This window comes from Danio rerio, chromosome 20, assembly GCF_052040795.2.
Source record: "Danio rerio strain M-AB ecotype USA chromosome 20, GRCz13ab, whole genome shotgun sequence".
NCBI classification, from domain to species: domain Eukaryota; kingdom Metazoa; phylum Chordata; class Actinopteri; order Cypriniformes; family Danionidae; genus Danio; species Danio rerio.
The window spans coordinates 1,407,404-1,434,702 of NC_141040.1; the positions used below are offsets into that span (position 1 = coordinate 1,407,404).

General features: G+C 40.1%; 1 protein-coding gene across 7 annotated transcripts in view; it reads right to left on the bottom strand.

Annotated features, from left to right (window-relative positions):
* Positions 1–233: 233 nt before the first annotated feature.
* The window catches only part of scara5 (scavenger receptor class A, member 5 (putative)), a 30,927-nt gene continuing 3,861 nt past the window's right edge, over positions 234–27,299 (bottom strand). The window contains exons 2-12 of one of the 7 annotated variants that reach the window (XM_087297469.1): positions 26,059–26,183; positions 22,876–23,007; positions 18,198–18,383; positions 16,370–16,858; positions 14,258–14,338; positions 11,681–11,788; positions 8,123–8,188; positions 3,810–3,998; positions 3,115–3,591; positions 2,252–2,719; positions 234–342 (exon numbers count right to left, since the gene is read on the bottom strand). In XM_087297469.1, coding sequence (XP_087153595.1) covers positions 3,458–3,591; positions 3,810–3,998; positions 8,123–8,188; positions 11,681–11,788; positions 14,258–14,338; positions 16,370–16,858; positions 18,198–18,383; positions 22,876–23,007; positions 26,059–26,173 — 1,500 coding nt within the window. In that variant the 5' untranslated portion in view covers positions 26,174–26,183 and the 3' untranslated portion in view covers positions 234–342; positions 2,252–2,719; positions 3,115–3,457. 7 annotated transcript variants of the gene reach the window in all.

Below are 27,299 nucleotides of genomic sequence, written 5' to 3' on the forward strand. Positions count from 1 at the left end.
GTGCTTACTGTGCCGAATATTTGCCAAAAGTGGCCCACATATGTCTTAACTGGGCCACATTTGCACATACACATGTGAGCCACTTTAGGTTTAGACCCAGATTACTCTTAAATGACTAGGCCACTATTTTGCCAACTGTGGCCCACATTTGTCCTCCATCATTTGGGCCAAAGTGATCATTTTCCACATGGGCCACATTAGGCTCACTTTCAGATTACATTTTGCCATAAGTGCCATATGTGAATTGGAATCTTTGGCATCCTTTTGCCATTGTACAGGTGGACCACTTCAGGCTCACATTCATTTTGTATGGGCCGAAGGAAGACCACCAGTGCCGCATACCTGCCTAAAGTGGCCCACATTCGTATGCTATCAGGCATTGGTTCTTAACTTCAAAAGTGTTTATATAGATCGTTAGAGCCCCAATTCTCCTTACACACATAAGCAAATTACCACAGAGGGACATTCAGTCATTAAAAAATAAACAGCAGATATACTTTATGCGTGAAATATTTACTCTTTTAATATTTAAATCTGTAAAAGACACATGGCACAGAAAATAAAAAACACTCATATATATATACAGTTGAAGTCAGAATTATTAGCCTTCGATTTTTTTTTTCTTCTTTTTTAAATATTTCCCAAATGATGTTTAGCAGAGCAATGACATTTTCACAGTATGTCTGATAATATTTTTCCTTCTGGAGGAAGTCTTATTTGTTTTATTTCGGCTAGAATAAAAGCAGTTATTAATTTCTAAACACCATTTTAAGGACAATATTAATAGCCTCTTAAGCTAATTTGTTTTCTGACTGTCTACAGAACAAACCATCATACAATACCTTGCCTAATTACCCTAACCTGCCTAGTTACCCTAATTAACCTAGTGAAGCCTTTAAATGTCACTTTAAGCTGTATAGAAGTGTCTTGAAGAATATCTAGTCTAATATTATTTACTGTCATCATGACAGATAAAATAAATCGGTTATTAGAGATGAGTTATTAAAACTATTATGATTAGAAATGTGCTGAAACAATATTCCCTCCATTAAACAGAAATTGGGGAAAAAAATAAACAGGGGCGCTAATAATTGCTGACTTTAACCGTATATACAGCTGAAACATTCTCACTAATTAAACAGTCACTGATCGTAACAGCCTCCACAGAGCCGTAATGACACATGTGCTCGGTAGATCTGTCACACAACTACGTTTGGTTGAGGATTGGACATGATGAAGATGACATTGCACAGGCAGTGGTAAATTCACTAATTTGATCCTAAATCAAGGCTGTGGTTATTTAAAAATGATAAAGAAAAGATTGTTTTTGTCTGTGTTTCAGTTAATAATGCTTTAGTATAGTGTTTTATACAATTATTCTGTTGTATAGCTGTTCTTTTATAAAACAGGACATTCTCATTTACTGTTGTACAGTCAAGATTAATCAATACTGATTCAGTGTTATCCCAGCTAGCAAAATTCATGCGGCTCAAATCCGGCCCACATTTGGGCGGTCCGCTCCTGTTTGCCAGATCTGGGCCATAATTAAGCCAAAGCAATATCACATATGAGCCAGAAGTCAACCAGATGAACCAGAACTGACCCTATTCTGGGCCACAGTTTGCTTTTATTCTGGCCCAGATCTGGTATATTACTTCTGATAATGGATTAAACATTGGTAAACATCAGTGAATTATAATATTAATCACAGGTTGTGTCTCACTTTTCAAGCAAAGTTCTTAAAAGTTACAGCGGCCCAAAAGAACATTTTTATTAAGAGGTTCAGGGCTAAGAGCCCAACTAAAGCAAACACTTTTCTCCATGATGGTGACTTCAGTCTAAGTGGCCCACATATGCTTTAAGATAACTGGCCCACATTTGCCCACACTGGCCCATATTTTTGCTGGGCCACTTCAGGCTCACAGCCACATTAGCCAGAGCTACCTGTGCCAAATATTTGCCAAAAGTGGTCCATATTTGTTTTAGGATAACTGGGCCACATTTCCCTTATCTTCTCTGGGCCAATATAGGCTCAAATCCACATTAGCCAGAGTTTACTGTGCCGAATATTTGCCAAAAGTGGCCCACATATGCTTCAAGATAACTGGGCCACATTTGCAATTACACATGTGAGCCACTTTAGGTTTAGACCCAGATTACCCCTAAATGACTAGGCCACTATTTTGCCAACTTTCGTCCTCCATCATTTGGGCCAAATCTGGGCCGAATGAAGACCACCAGTGCCGCATACCTGCCTAAAGTGGCCCACATTCGTATACTATCTGGGATAACAGCTACTGGGCAGTGAATACTGACTGTAATCAGCCTCCACTATTAACATTTACTGACCAGATCATCACACGCTCAATGTTTTTAGTTTAAAGCAACATTTTTTTAAACTACACAAGTCTTTAACATTCCTAATTAGCTAAACGTTGGGACAAATATACTAAAGTTTAAAGTATGTTCGTAGAAATCTTTGGAAAGTTAAATGCATCTGGGCTTTCATAATAAAAGAAACTTATACAAACCACACACAAACAGTCCAAGCAGCAACATAGAAGACACACACACACACACACACACACATTCATTCTGTCTGATTCACGAGCTGAAAAAATGTCCCCACAAGGTCAAAATGTACTGGTATTGCTATACTTGTGAGGACATTCGGTAGGAATACCAGGACCACATCTATACACACACACACACATTCATTCTGTCTGATTAACGAGCTGAAAAAATGTCCCCACAAGGTCAAAATGTACTGGTATTGCTATACTTGTGAGGACATTCGGTAGGAATACCAGGACCACATCTATATACACACACACACACACACACACACACACACACACACACACACACACACACACACACATTCATTCTGTCTGATTCACAAGCTGAAAAAATGTCCCCACAATGTCAAAATTCACTGGTATTGCTATACTTGTGAGGACATTCGGTAGGAATACCAGGACCACATCCACACACACACACACACATTCATTCTGTCTGATTCACGAGCTGAAAAAATGTCCCCACAAGGTCAAAATGTACTGGTATTGCTATACTTGTGAGGACATTCGGTAGGAATACCAGGACCACATCCACACACACACACACACACATTCATTCTGTCTGATTCACGAGCTGAAAAAATGTCCCCACAAGGTCAAAATGTACTGGTATTGCTATACTTGTGAGGATATTCGGTAGGAATACCAGGACCACATACACACACACACACAGAGATATGAGTCCCTCTGTTTGATGGCTATGGCTGGAGTGTTTGGCTATGGGCTGTTTGCTGGTATGCTGACTTTCACACAGTCAGGTTCATACATGCAAGTCTTCTACTGAGTAGACGAACACAACGCTTCTTCCAGCTCTCCGTAAGTCCTCCAAACTCACTGGTTGACAGTCCATTCTGCAGGATGTTGAATACTTGAACGGGTTACACGTTACAGGTCACCCCTGCGTCCTCTACATGACCGCAGTTGGTTTTTCCCCATCCCGAGAACTTACACAGGTCAATGGAGTCCTCAGTACCAACACAAGCAACATCGTCCATCCAGATTAGCCCGGTGCCTGAAAGACAGAGAAAGCAGACCTCTGATCATTCATTTTCCTTCGGCTTAGTCTCTTTATTAATCAAGGGTCGCCACAGCGGAATGAACCGCCAATTTATCCAGCATATGTTTTACACAGCGGATGCCCTTCCAGCGGCGCTCTCACATTCACACACATACGCTACGGCCGATGTAGCTTATTCAGTTCCCCCATAGCGCTCGTGTTTGGACTCTGACCTTGTCCGAATCGTCCCGTCTTGTGTATTTCTTTGGCGCCGCGGAATCCCAGCATCCTGCACACAACGTCTCCATCCTTTATGTCCCAGACGTCGTCACACACCGTCCCCCATCGCAGGTCATGCAGGACCTCCACCCGGCCCTCATGAGGCCCGGAGCCGTTCACCAGCCGGACCACAGCATCCTCAACTGAATCACACACACACACACACACACACTCTACAGTCAATCAATTGCAACACACATCTGACAATGAAAAACTTACACTGCCATAAGGGGAATATTAGTGTAAGGTGTAATGAGTTACAAATATCTTGTACTAGGAATTACTTACATTGCTTCCAGAAGCAGATTCAGTTTTAAACTCAAACATGAAACCCTCATTATTTAACATGGCAAACGCCTTTAGGTGAGATTTGGTGTGGATCTGATGGTCTCCAGAACACTAAATATGAGGAGAATGTTCCAAAAACTGCTGCATTTGGTTTTTCCTTTGGCACTGAGAATCATAGTTTAGGTTTGCGCCAGTTGTAACTCTATAGGTGGCGCTGTTGGGTCATTTTGCACACTGAATATCAGACTCTTGGCATGCGTGCATGGCTTCATGAGTTGTTGATCATGTTCCTGTCCTCGATTATGTGATTCATATTGAAGAAAACACAGCAACTGAGCCATCCTCAGGGGTTACGCCCAAATACACTGCACAAAATGGGTTTCTTACTCAGAGGTTTGGTCTTATTTCTAGTCTAAAATCTACAAAATCTGAGAATAATTTTCTAGACATGCACAAATATATTGTATTGTTGTTTTTTAGAAATAATTATGAAGTCAGAATGAAGTTTTGAGGTAAAAAAGTAAGCACAATAATGTTATTTCAAAGCGAAAACATGATTATTTTGCTTGTTTTAAGAAAAAATACATATGTTTAATTCAATTCATTTTTATTTCTATAGCGGATTTACAAGTTTGAATGTGTTAAAGCAGCTTAACACAGAAGTTCTAGTACAGGGGTGGCCAACCCTGTTCCTGGAGAGCCACCTTCCTGCAGATTTCAGTTGCTACCCGTATCAAACACACCTGCCTGTAATGATCACGTGGTGTTCAGGTCCTAATTAGTTGGTCTAGGTGTGTTTGATATGGGTAGCAACTAAAATCTGCAGGAAGGTGGCTCTCCAGGAACAGGGTTGGCCACCCCTGTTTTAGTAAATTGAAACTGTCGGTCCAGTTTTCCACGGTGGCCAGAAAGTGCATTCATTCATTCATTCATTTTCTTGTCAGCTTATTCCCTTTATTAATCCGGGGTCGTCACAGTGGAATGAACCACCAACTTATCCAGCAAGTTTTTACACAGCGGATGCCCTTCCAGCCGCAACCCATCACTGGGAAACATCCACACACACACTCATACACTACGGACAATTTAGCCTACCCAATTCACCTGTACCGCATGTCTTTGGACTGTGGGGGAAACCGGAGCACCCGGAGGAAACCCACGCAAACGCAGAGAGAAAATGCAAACTCCACACAGAAACGCCAACTGAGCTGGTTCGAACCAGCGACCTTCTTGCTGTGAGGCGACAGCACTACCTACTGCGTCCACCTGTAATTCTCTAGTGATGGGAAGTTCGGATCATTTTATTGACTCGGATCTTTGAGTCTCGTTCATCGAGATAAACAAATCTTTTTTCGAGTCATTTGGTTCAATTTGCCAAAATATTATTAAAATGTTACCAGCTGCTTCCAAACACATCAACAACTAGCCCAAAAGGTTGACAACACGACAGATAAGTCATAACTAGAATACTATAAGAAGGAGAAAATAATAATTCGATGTTGACCTGCTCTTTTGTCTATGAAGGTATTGTTGTCTCTTTGCTCAGCTCACCTCTTCACGTCTTCAAGTGTCAGTGGTTCGTTCACATTACACTGACAGTCACATATAATCTTAACCAATGTACACAGTCTGAGCCGATAGGAGCCATGATGATTAGTTCACCTTTCAAGTCTTCTGATTCTTGAGTCGTTCGTTCATCAAGTGACAGAATGACTCAAACCCGATAGCGCAGTGGTTCTCAAACTGTGATACATGTACCACTAGTGGTACGCGGGCTTCCTTCTAGTGGTACGCGGAGGAATGAAATATGTCATGTACATGCTACACACATTTAAAAATGTATCAAAAATGATGTATATAATATGCCATATATGACATGTAGCCTATATTTCTGAGGTAATCTGCCATGTTTTTTAACTGTGCAGAGTTGTAGCTGCTTTACTGGGCCTACTGTGCTACTGTAGTTCAATACTGCTCATTTTGGTGGTACTTGGAGAGACAATTTTTTCTGAAGTGGTACTTGATGAAAAGAAGTTTGAGAACCAGTGCGATAGAGGACTCGAGAGATGAACGGTTCAATTCTTTCTCCGGCTCTAAACGCATATGATTGGCCTGGGAGGAACAAATGACTCAAACCTGAGGACTCGAGATCAATGAATGGATCAATTCTTTTTCCGGCTCTAAATGTATATGATTGGCTTCTGTGATGAACTACTCAAAAGACTTGAAATGAACGATACCACCTGCACAAATGTGCGCATGCGCGGATGAACGAATCATTCCCTGAGAGGACTCGTAGTTCCCGAATCATATTGAAGATTTGTTCAAAATGAACGAATCGTTCATGAACGACTTATCACAAGAATTTTCCCGGTCTTCCCGATTAGCCAATCCGGGCCTGCTTCGAAGCCTCGAACGTCACAAAATAAATTTGTTTCGTCCTTGTAAAATGGTTTTTCCTTTGTAATTGTGTCTTATGAAAGGTAAAAATGTTTTCCAAAATGTACATTTCGTAAAGTGTTTCACACTTTGTAATGTTGTTTTGCACCTCCCGGCCACCGTAGTTTGCAGAGTTAGTTTAGTTAATTCAGTTCAGCGTGGTGTAATTTATCACAACCCTGCTAAAAAATCCAGCTTAAGCCAGCCTAGGCTGGTTGGCTGGTTTTAGCTGGTCGACCAGGCTGGTTTTAGAGGGGTTTTGGCCACTTCCAGGCTGGTTTCCAGCCATTTCCAGTCTGGTCTTAGCTGGTCAGGCTGGAAAATGACCAGCTAAATCCAGCTAAAACCAGCTTGACCAGCCTGGTTTAAGCTGGACATAGCTGGTTTTGGCTGGGCTCCCAGCCTGCTAGGCTGGTCAAGCTGGTTTTAGCTGGTCTAAAAGCAGCCTGGTTGACCAGCTAAAACCAGCCAACCAGCCTAGGCTGGTTTAAGCTGGATTTTTCAGCAGGGAAAACAAAAAACAAGACTGGAAACAAGCCAAAACTCTAAATAGACAGACACTTTTTACAGTGTAACTAGAGAATCTCCCCTTTAACCTGCAACAGCCATCAGAAAAGATGATTTGAAATCCGGTGTGGGTTTCACACGCTGGTTTCAGATACAGATGTCAGGGTCAAATGATCAGAACGCGCTCATCCAGACTGATTTTAAGGGTCAATATTTAAACCTTCCTGATGTTTACTGCAGAACACGCTGAGCTCAGCAGATCAATGAGATACTACAGTCAGAAAATATGTCTTATAAATGTGTAACAGCTGTGTGATTCCTGGCAGTCAACACACACACACACACACACACACATACACTCGGCAGATTAAAGCCACATGCATGGGCCATGGGAAGGGTGTGTTCAGTTTAAGAAAATAAGAGCAGAGAAGGAAAATCTTAAACAAGTGATCGCTCAGAGTCCACACCTGATGCAGCTTTAAAACGAGGAATGACATCAGAGTCTGTCAGGAGACAAGCAGGACCGATCACCAGGGACAAATGGGCTGTGTCCAAAATCGCCTACTATTCGAGAAGGTTCTACATTTGAATCTGAATGTACTACATGACCGTTAGGAAGTGTGTTCTATGTAGTATGAATGTGGATATGAATGGAATTGGGATGTATTAGAATCACTCTTAATCATTATCACATGACCTACCAGCATCAGTTGCGTTGCTTCACTATCATTCATGAATTCTCTCACATCGCATCATAGGATAGCGTAGCATACATTTGAAGCACACTTCAGAATCTCGACTGAAGTTTTATTTATTTATTATTGCGAATTGTACTTGTCTTTTTTCTTTTTTTGTTTCTCATTGGATGGAAATTCTGATTTAGTCACTAAAGTTTTATGCAATATTACAGTTTCACGCATAAATCTAATTCGATGGAAACAGAGCGAATGACTGATTCGATTTCAATCCTTCAAAATATGACTAAACTCAAGATCAGTGACAATATAGGAGGATAATTGACTAAAGTGTTTACCTTTTTCTCCTTGTTTGTCTCCCCGCTCTCCCTTCTCTCCTTTCGGTCCTCGTTCTCCTCTTACGCCTGGAGGTGAAGCACACAGTTATAAGTTTACTACAGTACAATTATCAGACAACTATTATCTTCTGATCAGTGGAATAATTAAAGTTACACGGGTTTGAAAAAAAAAAACAAGATTGAATGCATAACTAAAAATGAGAGAACAGTGCACTCATATCAGAAGTAAGTAGTACCAAAGTTTGAACGAAACGTACTCCACACTGTAAAAAAATCCGATATTTTACGTTTTTACGTTATTTTACAGTAATGTCTGTAATGTAACAGCCGTTATTTTACGGTAAACGTCTGTAATTTAACAGCTGTTATTTTACAGTAAATGTCTGTAATTTAACAGCCAATATTTTACAGTAAATGTCTGTAATTTATCAGCCGTTATTTTATGGTAAATGTCTGTAATTTATCAGCCGTTATTTTACGGTAAATGTTTGTAATTTATCAGCCGTTATTTTACGGTAATGTCTGTAATTTATCAGCCGTTATTTTACGGTAAATGTCTGTAATTTATCATCCATTATTTTACAGTAAACGTCTGTAATTTAACAGCCGTTATTTTACAGTTAATGTCTGTAGTTTATCAGCCATCATTTTACGGTAAATGTCTGTAATTTATCAGCCATTATTTTACGGTAAACGTTTGTAATTTAACAGCCGTTATTTTACGGTAAATGTCTGTAATTTATCAGCCGTTATTTTATGGTAAATGTCTGTAATTTATCAGCCGTTATTTTACGGTAAATGTCTGTAATTTATTGGTTGTTATTTTACGGTAAATGTCTGTAATTTAATGGTTGTTATTTTACGGTAAATGTCTGTAATTTAATGGTTGTTATTTTACGGTAAATGTCTGTAATTTATCAGCCGTTATTTTATGGTAAATGTCTGTAACTTAATGATTGATATTTTACGGTAAATGTCTGTATTTTAACAGCCGTTAATTTACGGTAAATGTCTGTAATTTAATGGTTGTTATTTCACGGTAAATGTCTGTAATTTAATGGTTGTTATTTTACGGTAAATGTCTGTAATTTAATGGTTGTTATTTCACGGTAAATGTCTGTAATTTAATGGTTGTTATTTTACGGTAAATGTCTGTAATTTAATGGCCGTCAATTTACGGTAAATGTCTGTAATTTAATGATTGTTATTTTACGGTAAATGTAATTTAACAGCCGTCGTTTTACAGTAAATGTCAGTAACTTAATGATTCCTATTTTACAGTAAATGTCTGTAATTTATCAGCCGTTATTTTATGGTAGATGTCTGTAATTTAAAGCCTGTTATTTTACGTTTTTCAATTCACTCATAGAGCATGTCTTTGGACTGTAGGGGAAACCCCCCGGAGGTGATTTATTTCAGCACCCAGAGGAAACCCAATCCAACATGGGGAGAACTTGCAAACTCTACAAAGAAACGGCAATTGGCACAGCCGGGACTTGAACCTTCTTGCTGTGAGGCGACAGTGCTAACCACTGAGCCACTGTGATGCCCCCCTATTTAAATGTCAATAAATTTAAATAGAGACTTGTTGTTTATCACTCCAATATGACTGTGGACACACTACACTAAACACAGTTCTGTTCATACCGCTTCCAAAAGTTGATTTTGCATGATAGGAGCGCTTTAACAAGGCATCACAATAACTTTTCTCTTCTGAGCAGTACTCAAGAACTTGGCCAAACCCCACTGATGTTTCCCAGCTGTTTGCCACACGATGTGAAAACATGAGCTGTGTAGCGCCCAGGACCACAGTCAGCGCTGTCACACACCAGCACGAGGATGATTCTGTTACAAAAACAAGTTTCTGAGGCCCGATGAACGCCAGAACGAGGCAATGAAAGGGTGAACGGTTGTGTGGAGGTTGAGGAGAGATGAAAAGAGGAAGGGGGACGTGTGCTGCTCTGGAGAACATTAGGGGAATCATTATATATTTTGGAAGGTGTTTAAGCAACAGCGCATGTTCAGAGAATGAGATCAGTGGGTTGGAGCTTGAGCTCAGAATTAATCTGAGCTAAAAAAGTCAAATTAGACACAAGCCTGAAGTCTAATTGAGCAAAGCTGTGTTACAAGCCCAGAACCACATGCCCTGTCCAAACCAAGGTCCAGTCAAAAGTAGATGGACTGTCTGTTCGTGAACACTAAACTTTTGTTTAACATAAAACAACCTTAGCTAAATTTTCACAAGATGTCCCTGGAGTGTGTAAATGAAGATTCAGCTCAAAATATCTTACAAATAATGTTTTATAACTGACCCTTTTAGACTTTGAGCCAAACTCTGTTGTTTTGTTGACTTTTCAAAAGAGGCCGGACTGTGTTTAACACAACTGTGTTTAAATCTCTTATACAATTTATTTTTGCACAATAGTTGTTACGAGCAATATATGTTTAAAACCGGAAGAAAAAGTTGGCGCTTGCAGATTCTCTTTAAAGAGTTTAACAATATTTATTTAACTAAAGTACAAAGAAAAGACTTCCAATGTTTTCAGCGAGCTAATAAATTATATTGTGAAAATGTAAAGACGTTTTGATTTTGATGGCTACAACACACTTCAAAAACACCAGGACTGAGGCATTTACATTTATTCATTTAGCAGACGCTGAGGATGAAAGAAGCACTTCAAATCATCAGAGTTAGAGTGTAAAAATATTATGACACATCTAAGATATTTTTATTTATTTATTTGTTTTAAAATCTTCTTATTTATATATTCTTATATTTCTTATATTTATATATTATATATTTTTAATCTGATTATACGAAGAAGACACAGCACACACACCTGAGGACAGCGATATACATCTATAACAGAGTCTCGAACAGTGCATAATAACAGGACTGGGTTATCTTTCATGTCTGATCTGATCACATCAAAACCACATGATATTTACATAAACACATTCGGTTATTGTGTCTAATGCAAAAATAGGAAACTGTTGATAGAAAAGTGAATGGGTGAAAACCCATGTGCCTTAAAAGGCCAAAAGACTAACACTTTATTAGGTACACCTTACACCTCCTTTTGCCTTCAGATCTGCTTTAATCCTTGGTGGCAGAGATTCAGCAAGCTGCTGGAAATATTCCTCAGAGATTTTGCTCCATATTGTCATGATAGCATCACACAGTTGCTGCAGATTTGTCGGCTGCACATCCATGATGCCAATCTCCTGTTCCACCACATCCTAAAGCTGCTCTATTGGATTGAGCTCTGGTGACTGTGGAGGCCTTTTGAGTACAGTGAACTCATCGTCATGTTCAAGAAAGCAGTCTGAGATGATTTGCGCCTTAGGCCAGGTGTGAGGTGGCTGCCTTGACTATTCCTACATGCCTAAATGCATTGAAATGCTGCCATGTGATTGGCTGATTGGAAATTTGCTTGAACAAGCAGTTGGACAGGTGTACCTAATAAAGTGGCCAGTGAGTGTCAATAACAAGGACAAATCTCATCAAATCAAGAGTCATCGACTTGCTCCGAAACACAAACACAGTAAATGTCTAACCTTTAGGACCTTCAGGGCCGACCTCTCCTTTATCTCCATTGTGTCCATCCTGCCCGTTTCGTCCTGCCAGTCCACGAGGACCCTGAACGCCCTTTTCTCCAGTCAAGCCTTACCCAAACAAAAAAAAGAAAAAGAAAAAAAAGGTGAGCATTTAGTGTGAACAGATACCATTAGGGCTCTGTTTACAGAGTGTTTTCTCAGATCGGATAGCTTTCAGATTTGCAAAAACATTTCCATTTAAATTTGACCCCATGAATGCATCTCTGCTAAATGAATATTCAAATCCTGCGCTATATGCACATTTAACTAGGTTATGTCAACTAAACCATCAGATACACCGCATTTTATTTAATTGGTATTACTTTTTACAATAACACAAGTTAAATATCTTATTTGGCATTTAAATAATCTGATACGCAGGCTGTAAAACATTGTTATAAGTGCACAAGGCAGACTTCATGATCATGTTCATTACAAGCTAAATGAAACATCTATTTTCGTCGTACAGATTAGTGTAAGACATCGTTCAAAACTGTAAAAGGTTTAATTTGTGTAGAGCATTCTCTCCCAAAGGCCTTTTTTTTGGCTATTATTAGCCCCTTTCACACATACAGACCTTTCCGGAAAATTGCCGGCAATTTTTCGGAAAGGTTGTATGTGTGAACAGGTCCTTTTTGAAAATACCGGTAAATTCGTTCTGGCTTTTTTCCGGAAAGAGAAGTTGTAACATTACCGGTAATTTGCCGGAATGCTGCGCTGTGTGAACGCAGAAGGAAGATTGCCGTAATAAGCGCGTGCACGTCTAGAACGTGCTGACGTGAGACGTCTGCTTTAGCCAATCACAACAGTCAGACGCATTCACGTCTGCGCAGTTTGTGAGGATAAAAGCCTTTGAATATTTTTCCAGACACATTTAGCTGCTTGAAGTTAGTCAGATCACGTTTATATGTTCTTCTTAATGCCAACTGTTTAAATAATCATCGATGAGATGCTTATGATAAGCCGTTGTTTTTTACCTTCAAGCTTTGCATGTGCCTGTGAAACAGCCTGTGAGCGCCTGCACACGCACATATTATGAACATCTCGACATGCGAAAGTGATCCTGCGAAAGTTGTTCACAATATTGATCATCCACAGAGTTTGTAATTTAGTCAAATGTTTACAAACACAAGCGCAGCCGTTTAAAGCTCATTTGTGGTGAATGATGTCAGAATTTACCGGTATTTTGGAATGGATGTGTGAATGCTCTTTTCCGGAAAATTTCCGTAACGTCCTCGCCTGCGTGAACAGCACTTTTTTAAATATACCGGCAAAGTCTTTCAGGAAATTTTCCGGATATTTACCGGTATCACTGTGTGAAAGGGGCTATTGTCTATTATTTCTATTCCTCTCTTTTCACAGAGATAAGCTACAGTGCTGTCTGTCGTTAATATTGCCATCTGATTTAAATGTAACCATTTTGTTTTACAAGTTTCCCCAACAGTCCAGAGACATGCGGTACAGGTGAATTGGGTAGGGTAAATTGTCCTTCAAGAGTTCACACTTAGCTGATGATTAATTATAAAGCTTGTTTGGCATGCTGTCCCGTGAGAGAGCCCTGAGCTCATGAGATCCTCGAGCCCAGGGCTCCCTCCCGTTGCAAGGCGGGAGGGGAGTTTGAGCTCAGGTAGATCTCGAGAACTCCCCTGCTTTAGCAAGTGAATGCTCTTGAACTTAATTACTAACTAGAAGCGTGTCTATGTTGACAATTTGGATGGTTCAATTGACTTAATTGCATGTTTTTAGGCGATGGGAGGAAACCGGGGAACCCGGGGGAAACCCACGTGAGCACGGGGAGAAGTGCAAACTCCACACAGAAATGTCTGCTAGTTTTGGTAAAGCCAGGAACCAGAGACATTCTTGCTGTGAGGCCACAGTGCTAGGCACTGGGCCACCGTGTCACCCGTCTAAGAAGGAGGAGTAGGGGAGGAAGGGGGGACTCTTCAAAATGAAGATAGCAATGGAATAAACCCCAGGGTATTTATAGTAGTTTAGGAGTCATCTGATTGGATCGTAGTGAATTAGATAATGCGGGTCAGCTGCTAGCAATCATTAGCACGTGATCCTCTCGAAATTTGTTTATACATAAACTTCACGTAATGTATAATTGTGAATGAGTGTGTGTGGATGTTTCCCAGAGATGGGTTGCAGCTGGAAGGGCATGCGCTGCGTAAAACATATGCTGGATAAGTTGGTGGTTCATTCCACTGCGGCGACCCCGGATTAATAAAGGGATTTATCCGAAAAGAAAGTGAATAATTGAATCATATTAATGCTGTTCATGACACAGTGATGCACATCAGAGATGCTCAGCACTCAGCAGTAGTTTTTTTGCACTGAAAGCACGCTGGAGCTTGTGAAAGCAGGAAAAGTCCCTGATTTTCCACAATTGGGGCCAAAAACTATATTAAATTGTCTGTGTATTCCAATATCTGGAGCAGACCTTCTATTATTCCATTATATTCCAGATATCCTGTGAACCATGGGAACTCTGTGAAGTGTGTATTGACTGTGTGTGGTACGAGTGTGTTGCTGCACCTCTTGGTCCAATCCAACCCGGAATACCGTCTGGTCCCAGGGGTCCAACATCACCCTTCTCACCCTTCGGCCCTGGTGGTCCTGAAAACAGAGTAAAACAAAAATCAGTAGAAAAGTTTAATTAGTGGCTCCAGAGTCATCCAATGACACATTTCTCGCTTCTGGCCTAGACAACCAGGCTCTGTTGCTGTGCAGTTTTGTTTGTACAATAGAGGACACATGTTTACCCAGTGAGTGTGTAGCGTATCAAGAGAAGTGGAACTTTAACTAAAGCAACTACTTCAACAACGAGATATTTGATGTTAAATCACATGATTTCCTATGACTGATAAGTAATTATTCCTTTCATAGGTTGATCCATTGGGTTTTAAGTTTGATGATAATATGTGCTTTATAAACCACTGTACTGTACTTGCATCCTGTTCACTAACAAATATGACTTGAACCTCAAATACTTTATAAAGTTAGAAACGATTTGGGTGATTTACAAGAGTGTACATACTGGGCTGTATTTACATTAATCTTGTGACAGAAAAGTCAACCTAAATGACTCAACTGAACCCCAAACCCCAATCTGCTATTAAAAACTAGCCTAGAGCAACATTTCCTAGTCTAGAGCGCCATTTGCTGTCTAGTCTAGAGCACTGTCTACTGTTAAAAACTAGTCTAGAGCGCCATCTGCAGTTAAAAACTATTCCAGAGTGCTGTCTGATGTTACAAACTAGTCTAGAGCGCCGTCTGATGTTACTAGTCTACAGTGCCGTCTGATGTTAAAAACTAGTCTAGAGCACCACATGCTGTTAAAAACTAAACTGGAGCAACATCTGCTGTTAAAAACTAGTCTAGAGCGCCGTCTGATGTTAAAAGCCAGTCTAGAGCGCCATCTGCTGTTAAAAAACTAGTCTAGAGCGCCATCTGATGTTAAATGCTAGTCTAGAGCGCAGTCTGATGTTATAAACTAGTCTAGAGCGCCATCTGCTGTTAAAAACTAGTCTAGAGCACCATCTGATGTTAAACGCTAGTCTAGAGCGCGGTCTGATGTTAAAAACTAGTCTAGAGCACCATCTGATGTTAAACGCTAGTCTAGAGCGCAGTCTGATGTTATAAACTAGTCTAGAGCGCCATCTGCTGTTAAAAACGAGTCTAGAGCACCGTCTGATGTTAAACGCTAGTCTAGAGCGCGGTCTGATGTTAAAAACTAGTCTAGAGCACCATCTGATGTTAAACGCTAGTCTAGAGCGCTGTCTGATGTTATAAACTAGCCTAGAGCGCCATCTGCTGTTAAAAACTAGTCTAGAGCGCCGTCTGATGTTAAACGCTAGTCTAGAGCGCCGTCTGATGTTAAAAACTAGCCTAGAGCGCCATCTGCTGTTAAAAACTAGTCTAGAGCGCCGTCTGATGTTAAACGCTAGTCTAGAGCGCCGTCTGATGTTAAAAACTAGTCTAGGGCGCTGTCTAATATTAAAAACTAGCCTAGAGCGCTGTCTAATGTTAAATGCTAGTCTCGAGCACCGACTAATGTTAAACGCTAGTCTAGAGCGCCGTCTGCTGATAAAAACTAGCCTAGAGCTCCATCTGCTGTTAAAAACTAGCCTAGAGCGCTGTCTAATGTTTAATGCTAGTCTCGAGCACCGACTAATGTTAAACGCTAGTCTAGAGCGCCGTCTGCTGATAAAAACTAGCCTAGAGCTCCATCTGCTGTTAAAAACTAGCCTAGAGCGCCGTCTAATGTTAAATGCTAGTCTCGAGCACCGACTAATGTTAAACGCTAGTCTAGAGCGCCGTCTGCTGATAAAAACTAGTCTAGAGCTCCATCTGCTGTTAAAAACTAGCCTAGAGCACCATCTGCTGTTAAAAACTAGTCTAGAGCACCATCTGCAGTTAAAAACTAGCCTAGAGCGCCATCTAATGTTAAAAACTAGCCTAGAGTGCCATCTGATGTTAAAAACTAGCCTAGAGCTCCATCTGCTGTTAAAAACTAGTCTAGAGCGCCGTCTTATGTTAAAAACTAGTCTAGAGCGCCGTCTTATGTTAAAAACTAGCCTAGAGCTCCATTTTTGCATTTTTAATAAAACTATATGTATTGAGAACATGGAAAAACCCCGCTCCTACCTTGAAATATGGTCAGATTTTTGAGAGCCATGGAGTGCTCCCACTCCTTCAGCCTCAGATCTGCCGTGACCACGTTCAGGACCTGAATCTCGTTCCGGAGCTGATCCTCCAGGTGTGTTTGTGTGATCCTCATGCCTAAGGTGTCGTGCGTCACATTTACAATTTTCTCCTGCAGCTCATAGATTTTGATCTGGTGCAGACTCATGTCCCCCCCGAGCGAATGGTTCAGCGTCTGCAGCGTCCAGCCCATCTCCTCCAGACGCTCCTGCAAAGTCTCCACGTTCCCCACCATTGTCTTTAGGAGTGCGTCCTGCTCTCGGATGGAGCCGGCAGTGGAGGCCAGCTCGTCCCCGAGGTGGGTGCTATTTCTCTGGCTGGAGTGGCTGATCATGGACAGATGATCCCACAGCTGAGCCACAGAGTCAGTGGTGTGCTCTGCGAAGGCCTGCAGGTCTTTAATGTCCCGCTCCAGACCCTGTGTCAGTAACCCTGGTCATATACAGTGAGGGAAATAAATATTGAACACGTCACTATTTTTCTCAGAAAACATACAGTTGAAGTCAGAATTATTAGCCCCCCCCTGTTTATTTTTCCCCAGTTTCTCTTTAACGGAGAGCAGATTTCTTTATTTAACTTTTAATTACTTTACTTTTAAATATCCCAGTTTGTTTTGTGCAATATGTTAATTATTGTAATTCATTAACGGTGTGTTAATGGGACAGCATAGTCTATGTCGGAAGAAAAGGAGCGAGTCAGACCTAGTTTTTGAACATTTAACCTCGGCTATATTTTTATTTAAAATTCTCTTTTATTGGAAACGAATTACGTTTGGAATAGTTCTGATGTATTTTTGTGGTTATTAAAAAACACACAAGAAAGAATTAGAGGTGAAATTAACAGTGTTCAGGGCCAAAACAAAACCACGACCACATATATTGTCAGATTTTGTGTCAATAAATTGATCTTGGCTACTTTTGTCATTATGATTAGTGTTTTATTTATTTATTTATTCCTGAAATATGCATAGGTTAAATACATATTTTAATTGAGCATATAGCAGCACCCAATGCCTAACATAACTTCATAGTTTTACCTGGAGTACTTAAAACGTCGATCCACCAAATTCACACATATATACAACTATATTTCACTTATAACACAGCAAGCTTGACATCGCCGGCAAATCCAACCAAAATGCAAAAGTTGTACGTGCTTTATAGGAATTTGAAAATGAAATACCACAGCACTATTTAATAGCCTAGACTGCTCGTGGTCGCGAAACTCAAAAGCAAAAGCGTAAATAGTGTGATCATGCATTCAAAGCGGGCGCCTTCGATGTTCATCAAACTCAAGAATGACCAATAATCAAGAAGTATTTGAAAAAACAGACTCGACTCATGGAGTCGATTCCTAGCCTGGAGTCGACTCCGGTACTTGGTCCATTGAGAGTTGAGGAATTGACTCTTTCGGAGTCGACTCCACATCCCTAGTCACATCCATAACCGAGCTTTTCCCCTTATTAATGCAAAAATGTAAAATAAATAAACAGAAAAGTAAATTGGACATCGTTTTCTCATCTTGCTGTCAGTCTCACACTATTTTTTTATTTTTTTTGGAAGTCTTAGTAACACCATCGTGCTTTTCTTTCAGTATTTCAGCATATATGATTGTAAATAAATGATTTGTTTGTACTCTCCCATTCACTGCCCTCGAAGTGTGAAGAGTCCATTAATAAAAAATGAATAAATAACAACCGAAAAGCTGTTAAAGTAGTCTTTAAAAGTGTGTGAGTATAGATAAGTTTCTAGACTCTTCTGTGATGCATTACCCAGCAGCCTCAGCTGTTCAGTGTGGTTGTGAAAGAGGCTCTCCAGCTTCCAGATGTTCTCCAGAAGGTCGCTCTGGGACGGGATCTGGCTGAGAGACATCTGCAGGGTCTCCGACTGCTCCCCTAGCCGCGTCACATTCTCCAGAAGTGCTTCCTCACGTCTCCAGGACGCATGGCTTTTTGATACTGAAACAGGAAGAGTGCAGATGTAGTATTTCATATTGAGCCATTAAGTTCTACAAGCTTGATCAAAAAGGAAACGGTAACAAAGTCCACACTGCATAGACTCAAAAATATTTTCATGCATTCTTAGTCCCTTTATTCGCCACAGCAGAATGAACCGCCAACTTTTCCTAACACAGTGGATACCCTTCCAGCTGCAACCCATCACTGGGAGACATCCATACACTCTCACATTCATACATAATGCTCAATTTTGTCTATGCACATGTGTTTAGACCAGGGGTCACCAATTTCGGTCCTGGAGAGCCGGTGTCCCTGCAGGGTTTAGCTCCAACTTGCCTCAACACACCTGGCTGGATGTTTCTAGTATACCTAGGAAGACCTTGATTAGCTTGTTCAGGTGTGTTTGATTATGGTTGGAACTAAAATCTGCAGGACACCGGCCCTCCAGGAACAAGTTTGGTGACCAATGGTTTAGACTGTGGGGGAAACCGGAGCACCCGGAGGTAACCCATGCCAACACGGCGGAGAACATTCAAACTCCACACAGAAACTCCAACTGACCCAGCTGCTGAGTCAACGTGTCGCCCTTTGGAAAATAGCTATAAAATCTTCAAGATTCTTGGCCAAGATTCTTGGGTGGGGCTTTCCCCTCGCTGAAGACATGTACAAAGGGAAAATGTCAATCAAAATCCCAAAGTCAGTTTGGGATTTAACCCTGGTAAAATTGTGGTTATTTTGAGAAACTTTCAGAACGTTTTCAGGCTCAAGAAGGTTTTAGTCCAGAAGGTTTCATCACCACAGTAATTTACAGCTAACCTGCTCTAGAGCAGGATTTATTCTTGGTTAGACAAGACAAACCCAACTGGACCAATCAGCTGTGAGTAAAGGCATTTATATCTGATGCTATAAAGTCACTTCCAGTACCTGCGTGTCTGCGTTATCCAAATTAAAGACTTCTAAAGTAAAAGCATTTCTGAGTCAAAATATTGCAAATAAAAAAACAAAAAATTGTATTCTCCAAAAAAATGCACCTAAAAAGAAGGCAAAGAAGATTACAGGCAGATCTTGCCAGAAGTTACACAAAACAGTTTATAAAGTTTATAAAGATGTCTTTCTTAAAAAAACTGCACAAATTTACTACAGAAGACATTTATTCATCCCCCAGAGCAAGGGTTTTATAGTTAACGAAAACTAACGAAAAAACAAAAACTATAATGTAAATAATTGTCGTAAACTGAAATAAAAATGAGAGTTTAAAAAAAGCTGAACTAACTGAAACTAACTACAACTATAGCAGAAACCTCCTTCGTTTTCATCCTTGTAAATGTATTTAATAGATAATCTTACTTTAAGCATTTTTAGAGGTAAAAATAATCCGTGCTGCAGGTGTTTGACCCGTACGGCACCTCAGAGTCTGTAGTCCTGCTGCCACTGGCCTTAAATCCCTTTTTATGGTGGGCATATCCCTTATTTTCACATCCCAATGTTGACAGGTATGTCCTCCAGTCATCCTCAATGTTGCTCCCGCGACAAAAACAACGAGTGGACATGACAGCAGCACAGTGACAGCATTAAATACAGACCCTTTAAACTTTTGCTTTAACACATTTGTGCCCAATAATAGGTTTTATTAATGTATCGCGATCGAATCTTTTTAACCGGATCTTCTAAGTGAACCGGTTAAACTAGTTCGCCAAAACGAACAGAATCATTTGAAATGATTCGCGTCTCCAGTAAGCACTCATCCACAGTAAGTCTTTTTATTAATCCGAGGTCGGAATGAACTGCCAACTTATACAGCAATTTTTTACACAGCGGATGTCCTTCCAGCTGCAACCCATCTCTGGGAAACATCCACACGCACATTCACACACTACAGACAATTTAGCCTACCCAATTTACCTGCACCGCAAGTCTCTGGACTGTGGGGGAAACCGGAGCACCCGGAGGAAACCCACGCGAACACAGGGAGAACATGCAAACTCCACACAGAAACGCCAACTGAGAAGAGGCTCGAACCAGCGACCTTCTTGCTGTGAGGCGACAGCACTACAACTGGCGTCGCCACAAAAAGTCAAAGCGAAATTATTGAAACTGAATTATTGACACTAAAACTACTGATAGATCCAAAACTATTATAATCTTGCCCCAGAGCCATGTGAGGCATTTTTTTATGAAGGGATGTCCTTAATAAACTTCTTTTCAACTGATGACAAAAATTCATCGTAGAGCTGCAAAAGCCCAAGATCATTTTCTTTTTAAACTCTGATTATATTTGACTGAAAAAAAGGCACATACACTTAGGAGACCTCGAGGGTGAGTAAATGACGGGATGTTTTTTTTATTTTTGGGTGAACTAACCCTTTAGAGTTAGTAATCCTGCTGTGTGGAATAAGTGCATGTTTCATTAAAGTGCCCCACGCAGTGTCCTCCTGTCATATGTCGACAATATCAGCCGAATGCATCAACTACACGAGATGCCTGAACTGCAGCTTGTTCGGTGTTTTGGGGAAATCTGAACCGAGCGTGAGTCATTTGTTCTAAAACCATGCAACACAAAGAGCGCTGCATTTTCTCTGTTTTTCTCGACCTCCTCTTTCTTCTCGTGCAGATCTTCCTCCCTCCCGTTCTGCTCATATTAAATTTCAGGCAAACAGATGAATGATGTAATGGCCTGTGCTGTGAATGACTCATTCAGCTGATGTGTGTGTGTGTGTGTGTGTGTGTGTGTGCACATGTGTGTCTGCCCTGCACGACAAACCAAAAACATTGAGCAGTTCTTGGTGAAACCCAAAATACAGCACTTTCACAAAACTTCACACATGTTTCCATTTTTTTGTCCATTGCTAAAACTTGAGTGTGCTTTCCTGCACTGAATAACACGGATATTTAGAGAGGCATGTAGAGAGGACATTCAAATTTGGGGTGAACTATCACTTCAATATAAAGTTTATGCAATTTACCTTTACTCAAATTGAGTGAAGGTAAATAAAATGCAGTGTAGACATACAACGATAACAGCATTAACAATATTAATATCTCTGCATTGATTAATGAGCTGATGTTATTGCTTATTTGCCATTCTTCCCCACAGAGCTCTGAGTGCTGGAGTCACCATGGACGCCATCCATACTTTACTGCTGCAAAACCATAGTGACAAAACAGCAATCAGCACTTGCATACAGTATATAAATCACTGAAGGTTCACTGGGGGCTCTGAAAGCTGTCCTGCTGTGAGCTAGATTGCATTTCAACCTCAGGACAATGGAAAAGGGGAATCAAGCTTAACATTGAAGCAATCTGTGACCTGTTCGTCCACTGCATGGGTGCTTTATGTGTAATTCTGAATGTTTGGTGGCAACCCAGCTGGCAAAACTCATGTGGCTCAAATCCGGTCCACATACCGCATGGAATGAGGGCACTTGGGCAGTCTGCTCCCTTCTTTGCCAGATCTGGACCACAAATAAGCCAAAGCAATATCACATATCAGCCAGAATTCAACAGGATGATCCAGAACTGACCCTATTCTGGGCCACAGTTGGCTTTTATTCCAGCCCAGATCTGGCCCACACCTTACACTTACTGGGTGTGGCAAAGTACAAAAATCCCAGCATGCATTGCAGTATGACTACATTCTATTAAGAGGTTCAGGGCTAAGAGCCCACCTAAAGCAAACACTTTAGTCTATGTGGTCCACATTTGTTTTAGGATAACTGGGCCACATATGCCATATCTTCTCTGGGCCACAATAGGCTCAAATCCACATTAGCCAGAGCTAACTGTGAGGAATATTAGCCAAAAGGGGCCCACATATGTTCTAAAATAACTGGGCCAACTTTGCCATATCTTCTCTGGGCCACATTAGGCTCACAGCCGCAAAAGCCAGAGATTACTGTGCCAAATATTTGCCAAAAGTGGCCCACATATGTCTTAACTGGGCCACATTTGCACTTACACATGTGAGCCACTTTAGGTTTAGACCCAGATTACCCTTAAATGACTAGGCCACTATCTTGCCAACTGTGGCCCACATTTGTCCTCCATCATTTGGGCCGAATTGATCATTTTCCACATGGGCCACATTAGGCTCACATACAGATCACATTTTGCCTTAAGTGCCAAATCTTTGCCTTAAATGGCCCATTTTTGAATTTGAAATGTTTGGAGCTTCCTCATTTGGGTCAAGTATGCTTGGGACATTACTATTAGCTGATGAAGGTGAATCAGTGAGTCTTTTTTTTGTGGTGAACGAATTACGAATTTGTACATTTTTTGGTCAGTCAGGGGATAAAATGAACTAAGGCAACATGATCATTCTCTTAATTGTCAACTGCTAAATGACATGACCACCAACAGAGCTTACTGAGAACCCCTTGTTGGTCGGGACCCGACTCCAGTTGGGAATCGCTGAAATAACTCAGATATCTAACTATGTAAACTAGTCAAATAACTATAAAAGCAGATAATGCAAACAGAAAGCAAACATGCTTACCTGCTATGCAGAGGCCGAATATGGTGAGCAGCACCAGAATATAAAGCGACACGATGGCATATTTGATTGAAGTGAGAGAATCCAACTGTCCACAGCGATTATCAGTCTTTCTCCTGTACTTTGTAGAATTTACTGTAAAACACAAGCACGGAACAATAATCCCTCATATTATATATACATCCACTGAAAGACATTTGCACAATATCATAATATAATAATATTAAAAATTATTAAATAATAATTAATAAGTTCTGTCTGGTTGTCAAATATGATTGTCTAATAGCCAATCAGGGGTATTCTGCAATAATAGCACTTATACATGCAGCCTCTTCACCCTTGTGTATTACTCCGCCCACAGAGTGACAGCAGATCAATAAACTCACTACTGTTTGACAAATATTGCAGCTGTTAGACAGCATCATGTACTTTTGAGGCTTTTTAAGGCGAGAATGTAGTTGTTTAGATTGCAACTATGCAGTTTATTTATAAGGTAAGTGCCTATTTTAAATATTTATAATTTCTGAGAGACAGCGTCAGCGGCCATCAGCCTGTCATAGTGAGCTGAGCAAAGACAGTTGACATTTCACCACAAGATATAATAATCTAGTAAAATAAGCAAAATAAGTCCTTAGGGGGAGAAAAACTCAGCGTAATTTCAAACTACAGCCAGGGCCGGCGCGTCCATAGAGGCGACCTAGGCAGCCGCCTAGGGCGGCAGTATAGAGAGGGTGGCATCCGCCCCCCCCCCTCTTAAGACCCGCGCCCTCAGTTATGTCCGCGACACCTCCCTCACCACCCGCATCCTCAGAATAGAGAGGGCAGGGCAGCATCAGTGACTGCTCCATCAGCACCCGCGTGTCCTCAGTTAAATCCGTGCGTAGGGTGGCAGATTAGAGGTCTGTGACACCCGCGCGCCCTCAGTTATTTCCGCCCATAGGGCGGCAGTATAGAGAGGGCAGCGTCGGCGACATCTCCCTCCTTCCCTCAGCACCCACGCATCCTTAGTTATATCCGCATAGGGCGGCTGAACAGAGGTCCGCCACACCTCACTTTATTTTCATAACCGGTCACTTTCGTTTTCACATTGGGATTGAGGGCGGCGTGATCGTTCTCTGCCTGGAGCAGCAGTTTAGCTTGCTCCGGCCCTGACTACAGCTGATCAAATCATTACATAACAGGTAAGTTACATTCTAAGTCGATCTCTCTCTATTGTGTATGTTGTAGTGCTGTACTTATACCATAGTAATCTGCTAGTGCTTTCTTTGCTTTGGCTTTTTTTGTTGTTGTTTGGATTAATTATTGTGATATCTCGATTGCAACAGAGAAATACTGGTAAATCTCTAAACTGATGGCTTTTCATGATGTTCAGCCTTATAATCTTAAAATGTGAGCAAAATCAGCTGCTTTGTCATCACTTTAAATATTATGCTAGAGAATCATTCGAACAATAGCTCTACAGTATGTCATGGTTTATTCATTCTTCTTCTACTTATAATAATAATAATAATAATAATAATAATTATTATTATTATTATTATTATTATTAATATCTTGGTTGTTGTGTCGTGTTGGAGTTTGTTTTATTAATTGATGTTTCTTTTCTTTGAGGTTAACCCCGCCTCGCACCTGCGGCTCATTTCCACTGGCGGCTTTATAAGCGAATATGAGTGTGTGTCGGGGTGGCTCTTTGTTTTCCAGTGCGTGTCTGATCCTCCTGATCTTTGCTCTCTTGAGAGTATGACTCGTACTTGTTGAGAATCTCTACGTATCTTGTCCTGATGAAGGTCTGAGATTTTTGTGCGCATCTTGTGCATCCGCTGCTGAGGGGCCATGCTGGTGTTGTTGCTGTTTTTTTAATTCTTTGTTGATCTATGCTTTCTCTATGGTTTATTTATGTTTTGTGTGTGCTTGTTTAAGTAATTGTTTTGATTGAGAAATATTGTTTAATTAATTATCTATATATTTTTTGCCACCTTATTTTGACAGGACACTTACTTTCATTCATTCATTTTTTTTCGGCTTAGTACCTTTATTAATCCGGGGTCGCCACAGCAGAATGAACCGCCAACTCATCCAGCACGTTTTTACGCAGTGGATGCCCTTTCAGCCGCAACCCATCTCTGGGAAACCTCCACACACACTCATTCAAATTTATACACTACGGACTATTTAGCCTACCCAATTCACCTGTACCGCATGTGTTTGGACTGTGAGGGAAATTAGAGCACCTGGAGGAAACCCACGCAAACGCAGGGAGAACATGCAAACTCCACACAGAAATGCCAACTGACTCAGCCGAGGCTCGAACCAGCGACCTTCTTGCTGTGAAGCAACAGCACTACCTACTGCGCCACTGCGTCGCCAGGACACGTATTTTCTGGGCTCTAAATAAATAGACAATTGCACTTCTGAGTTCTGTGTCCTTTTATGTTGCTAACCCCTTCCCTAGACAAGCCTTTAAAAAAAACTGGGTTTTGTAACAAGTGACAGTGAAGTAGCAACAGTTTCTGCTGTTCTGTCGTCAGCTGCAGATGTGAATGAATGGCGGAAGAAAGTAGTTCCTCATACAAAAGGATTTTTGAGACTCTCCATGTTTGATTGCATGTTTTTTACCAGCAGTGCCGATATACAGACATATTGCATGGCTACTCATGTATTATTGCTCAAATAAATGTGTATAAAGCTAAAGTCAGAATTATTAGCCCTCCTGAATTATTAGTTTTAATAACTCATCTCTAATAACTGATTTTTTTTTCTCCGCCTTGATGACAGTAAGTAATATTTGACTAGATATTTTTCAAGACACTATTTTTCAGCTTAAAGTGACATTTAAAGGCTTCACTAGGTTAGTTAGGCAAGTTAGAATAATAAGGCAATTCATTGTATAACAGTGGTTTGTTTTGTAGACAATCGAATAAAAATATTGCTAAAGAGGGCTGATAATTTGTCCTTAAAATGTTTTATTAAAAAAAAACTGCTTTTATTCTAGCTGAAATAAAACGTTAAAGAAGTATTTTTTCTTTCTTCAGAAGATTGCTCTGCGATATTTGAAAAAGCAAAAATAAATAAATCAAAGTAGGGCGAATGATTCTGACTTCAACTGAATGTAAACACTTCATTGAAACCGTATCAGAAAATATATAGCGGCACAGGTAAAAGAAGAAATGGTGTAGATTTCTGTACCTTCTTCACACAGGTTGAGTTTGGACAGATTCATGCCATCATAGCTTTCCTCATAGAAAGAGCTGTTCTCCCGGTCCTCATGGGTGGTGGTTAGGTACATCGCCCTATTCTCCATTCACAGCCCACTGAAACACAGCAGAGAAGCAGATTCATTTAATAACTGCATCATCGAGGATTCAGATTAATTTAAACCACTCTCATTTATCTGTGATAAATACAGCTGAAGTCAGAATTATTCGCCCCCTTTGAATGTTTTTCTCTTTTTTAAATATTTCCCAAATGATGTTGAACAGAGCCAGGAAATGTTCACATTATGTCTGATAATATTTTTTCTTCTGGAGAAAGTCTTATTTGTTTTATTTCGGCTAGAATAAAAGCAGTTTTTAATTTTTTAAACAATATTTTAAAGACAATATTATTAGCCCCTTTAGGCTAACTTTTTTTCGATAATCTACAGAACAAACCATCATTATAGAATAACTTGCCTAATTACCCTAACCTGCCTAGTTACCCTAATTAACCTAGTTAAGCCTTTAAATGTCATTTTAAGCTGTATAGAAGTGTCTTCAGGAATATCTAGTCTAATATTATTTACTGTCATCATGACAAAGAGAAAATAAATCAGTTATTAGAAATTAGTTATTAAAACTATTATGATTAGAAATGTGTTGAAGAAATCTGCTCTCCGTTACCCAGAGAGCAGGAAAAAAAAAAACAGGGGGGCAAATAATTCAGGGGGGCTAATAATTCTGACTTTATATTGCATATACTGTCATCGCAATAACTTTAATTTTGCTATATATTGTGCAGCTCTAAAAGAAAGCACCTTTCGCTTCACATCACATCCATATCTCATGCTTAAATTCTATATACTTTAGTATAGATTTATACATTACTTGATATTTAAATATTTACAAACACACAGCTATCCTTTAAACTACTAAGAGCACCGTTAAATTTTGTTATGTTAAATGTATTTATTCTTTATTAGCACATTTAATAAGATGTATTGGTAGCTGTAAGATCACTAGTTAATTAGGAAAGTTTTTAATGGTAATATAAGATTATATATGAGATAATAAAATAGCAAACAATGGTTTTGCATGAAAAATGTTGTTTGGCACAGCTTTTACACACATAATAAATACTATAGTAATGTACACTGAAAAAAATGATGTCTGCAAAACTGTTGCAAACTATTTATTTGTGTTGAATTTAAACAAACAAATTAAATTTAATAA